At 34.5% G+C, this 4,375-nt stretch overlaps 1 protein-coding gene across 1 annotated transcript; it reads right to left on the minus strand.

Moving 5' to 3' along the window:
• Positions 1 to 2,481: 2,481 nt before the first annotated feature.
• On the minus strand, positions 2,482 to 3,741 carry LOC110849256. Its single transcript, XM_022096654.2, has 3 exons — positions 3,527 to 3,741; positions 3,330 to 3,450; positions 2,482 to 2,878 (listed from the first exon to the last, which is right to left on the minus strand). Exons 1-3 carry the CDS (start codon positions 3,644 to 3,646, stop codon positions 2,619 to 2,621), a joined length of 501 nt encoding a protein of 166 aa, XP_021952346.1. The 5' UTR covers positions 3,647 to 3,741; the 3' UTR covers positions 2,482 to 2,618.
• Positions 3,742 to 4,375: the final 634 nt, after the last annotated feature.

A 4,375-nucleotide genomic window follows, 5' to 3' on the forward strand; every position in this document is an offset into this window, starting at 1 on the left:
GAAGAAAAGAAAGCAATGGCAGGTCAAGCGAAAGAAAAGCAAGCAGAAGAAAAGAAAGCAATGGCAGGTCAAGCGAAAGAAAAGCAAGCAGAAGCAAGTCAAGCAGAAGAAGAGCAAGCGGAAGTACGAAAATTGCAAGAAGAAAAAGAGAAGAAAGTGGAAAACAAAAATGGTAGAGGTCAGAAAAGAAAAACCTTCGTAATTGAATCAGACGATGAAGATGACAAGGAGGATGGGACCGATGCCTGTGAACAGTGTGGTAAGTATTTCATAAAGTCTGAATTATGCTAAAATTAGAAAAATCATGATATTGTTTGTTGTTAATCAAGGTAAGCAGTATGCGTCAACATCCACGTTGAACCGCATCATCACCACTGTTAAAAACATACAATTCTCTCTTTTGTTTTCCTTTAACAACTTTCCTTTTTCATATAGCAGAGTGCGTACCCGTCACAAATAGAAAACTCATACCAAATCATGTGCATAGAAAAATGATGTAAATTACATCATGTACTGCAAAAGTAGTAAGTTGCATGAAAAATTTTCATGCCACTTTGAAGTGAATGTTTACCACTCTTTAATAGATACGAATTATTCGGAGCTAATTCAAGCCAAAAAAATTATTGGTGTCAAGAAATTCATATTCATTTTAAAAATAATACACAGTAATAAATAACTTCAAATCTGCATATTTGTTTAATTAGCGAAGTAGAAAGTTTACATACACACTTTTCATACAACATTCCTGAAATAAATTAATAAGGTATTTTTTATTAGGATCTCAATAAGCAACTACATAGATATTCCTACGCAAACGATTTATTCATGCTTCGTAACAATTTTCCTTCCTTCTTGTCCAATTTTAAGTGTCATACGGTCTCAGAAGAACACCAGAAATCTCGAAGTCCACGTCCACCTTCCTCACAAACGGGACAACTTTGGGAGTACTTTTCGAAGGAAGGAACCACTCCACCTGCTCCCTCAGCTCCAAGACTTGCAACACTGGGAATGTATGTATGTATGTACTTTGTTCGGTAGACGGGCCCAAAGGCAGCCTGCGGCGGTAGATCATTCAAGTCTAATTGCCGGCTCCCCAAATACACGTGCTAGTATGGCTATCCTGCATATGTCCTCACTGCTATACTATTACTTCACCATGCACAGTCCCAGTGGAGCACAGGCATCCCCACGGTTCAAATTAATATAAATTTATAAATTAGGAATGTTTTGCTACATTTTCACAAAAGTATGTATGAAATTAACTTCATGAAGCATTCCATTTTTCAATGTTATTTAAATGTCAAAAATGGTATATTTTTTAAGTACGTAACTTACCTCCGGGCTGTTAGTAAAGCAGCAACAAATTAACTGCTTATTTTGATTACGACTTGCAATTAGTTTTTTATTGCGATGTTTAACTCATTTGTTTTGATTGTTCTTTTATGTTTTATTTCTCCAGCAGCAAACATGCTGAGTCCACATTATGGATGTGACGTCAGGTGCAAATTTCTCCCGCAACAACAACCACCACCACTTAATTTGTTGTCACTTTTTCATGGAACGCGAATTAATTCATGCGTAATTTTTAATTACTATTTCATCAACAATTACACATTACTGACCTGTAAAAACAAGAGGAATGCGTACCGAAATACAAATTATCCAATCGAATTGAATGAAATGCATATGTCGAAACAGCATTAAATATGGTCTTGGAGTATTCACGCATACGCGTCAATATTCATTCATGTCATTTAATATTCATGTCATATACATGCATATCCAATTTATTTTATCAAATCACTTAATTTATCAATGTTTTGTACACAAATTAAATAATTATTCTGGCGTTTATGACATTGTTTCCTCTTTCCGTCACATACTATATGGGCGAATTTTGACTGAATTTCATGCTTGTAAACAGAGCAAAGATATGATATCAAAATTTCATAAATAATGGGAGAAATTCAAAATTTATGAGTTTTCAAATAATAAAATTAAAATTAATTTAAGTTTCTGATGCACTAATTTTCCTATTTTATGCATGACTAACTATTTAATTTAATTTTTCTTAGATGAAGAATATTATTTTTAAATTTGTACTGGTTCAGTGTCATATTCCATTTAGGTATATTTAGTTATCTCTCATGTGGTCGTCAAGATGAAGGAGAGGGCAGGATGCTTAGTTCCTACCCATGACGGCATTATGATTATTGCCTTCTCAAGAATAATACCACCGTCATAAAGTAGTAATTTTTTTACCTGTAGTTATATAGAAAATTATTTAAACTTATTGTCAAATCATCGTTTTAGGTTATTTTTACTTTTATGATTTGATAAATATTTGTAATGGGTGTTAATTTTAAGTGAGAAGAAAATATTAAATAAGAAGGTTGAAATACCTAACGAAAATATATAATTTTAAAAAAAATTATACAAAATGGACACTAATAATTCATGCAGTAGTAAACATATGCAAAGTTACCCTTTTGAAAAGTAAACCCTATTGTTTTATTTGCAATAAATTATATGAATAGACCATTCTAATAGTAAAATAGGAGTACCGGTTAGTATTATTTATTTTAATACTATGCTTTTTGTTAGAGTGAAAAAGCTACTCATTCTGTTTGAATGAAGGACCAATGCTGTCCCACGTTGCCGCAATCTAACCAAAATAAAATCCCGACCTCTGACCCGTACGAGGTCAAGCATTTATTGCTTCTCCCGTGTTTTACAATGTAATATCCACTGTCCGGAATAATGACGAGTTCCCGCTCCACCAAGAAACAAAAGGGCGGGTAGTCGTCGTACGTGATCTTATTGACGAGGTGACTCTCTTCCGGGACGAAGGAGTGGATTGTCATGAACTCGACGCCGGCTGCAAAATTGATTAAAACACGAATTATATTTACATACATACAATGCAAATTTGGATTAGTCGAACATTCGCAAAGTTTTTATACTGATACCAGTCACACAAACACGCTCTTAGAAATAGAGTATTTGTAGAAAATAAATGAGTTTTGAGTAGTTTTTTTATGAAAAACTGCAAATTAAATGTTACACTTTTAAAAATCCAGTATTGAAATAATACAAAGCGGTATTAATACATGACTACCAAAATGGTGCTGTTAAGTAATATACCGTGTAGTACTAGCGCGGTATTAAAATTTTACCATATCGATATTAAATTTATTTGGACCAGCATAATTTTAATACCAAGAGGTAGATACTTTTAAACCGAGAAATCTATATATGCCGGACTACTTATACCAGATTTCTAAGATTATATGAAAGACCGAATATCCAAAATAAAATTAGAAACTTACTGAAATTAGTGATTGTAGCGGTCCACTTGTACTGATCGGCGTATGGTGGGGTCAACCTCCAAGTAGACCGAACATCGGCTAGTCGCTCACAAACCTTTCCGTTCCCACTGGGCCGAATAATCTAAAATTGAACACGTACAAAAATCTAAAAATTTTAACCAGCTTTAAAAATTGCACAATTTTTTAAATTTTCTTACCCCACCCCCATCTCCAATATTTTGCAAGACGAAAACGTCCCCTTCACCCGGAATATAGGCAACCACACTCAACCCGCATAAAATAGCAATGGATGAAATAAAGATTGCAAAATTCGGCATAATTTGAGTTTATTTTTATGGAGATTTTATGTGACCATATGGACCAAATCAAGTATATACGGAATAAATTTCATGACTAAATTTATCGTCAAGTGCTACTTATCAATGAAAATGGCATGTTCTTTCCACGTGTGTGACCTTTGCATACGCATCAATCAGATAACTGACATGTCTGATTAAATTCCGGTTATTCAAATACATATTCCAAAAGCCGCAGAAATGCGGGGGACGGAGGGACAATGTCCCCAGGGGTATTGGAAGTACCGATACATAATCTTCTCATATTATCTTAAACTCTCCCTTCCATATTCTATAATGGTACATGTCCCACATGTCCCTACTGGTTCCGCGGCCACTGAACAGTGCTCAACCACCTCAAGCTTGTAAAAGTGTGCGCCAAAACTCATAGGGTACTCCAACATAAGTATGTGGTCATCATGATCTGGGAGGGGCATATAGAGGTCTTTCCTCAACATTAACTTTCCTCCTAACTTTTGTGTAACTTATTTACGTACCTGTGCACTTTCATTTATTTTACTAAATAAAATATGATGGTGAATGATTGTGAATGAAAATGAAATTCCTGTCAATTGAATGAAAATGACTGAAGGATTCCGTAATTTCAGATGAATGAGTGTGAATGAAAGGATTTTTCGCTTTTCGCCCTATGCTCAATACATGGGGCGAAGTAAGAAATAAAGTCCGATGAAGTGAAATGAAATGGATTTG

This window comes from Folsomia candida, unplaced genomic scaffold (assembly GCF_002217175.1).
Source record: "Folsomia candida strain VU population unplaced genomic scaffold, ASM221717v1 Fcan01_Sc004, whole genome shotgun sequence".
NCBI classification, from domain to species: Eukaryota; Metazoa; Arthropoda; class Collembola; order Entomobryomorpha; family Isotomidae; genus Folsomia; species Folsomia candida.

Bases quoted from the DNA above. Each gene is read 5' to 3' on its own strand.
- LOC110849256 (XM_022096654.2), bottom strand. From the start codon at position 3,646: ATGCCGAATTTTGCAATCTTTATTTCATCCATTGCTATTTTATGCGGG. The intron at 3,451-3,526 runs GTAAGAAAATTT...GTTCAATTTTAG, and splicing joins ATATTGGAGATGGGGGTGGG to ATTATTCGGCCCAGTGGGAA. The intron at 2,879-3,329 runs GTAAGTTTCTAA...TCAATTTTGCAG, and splicing joins CGCTACAATCACTAATTTCA to CCGGCGTCGAGTTCATGACA.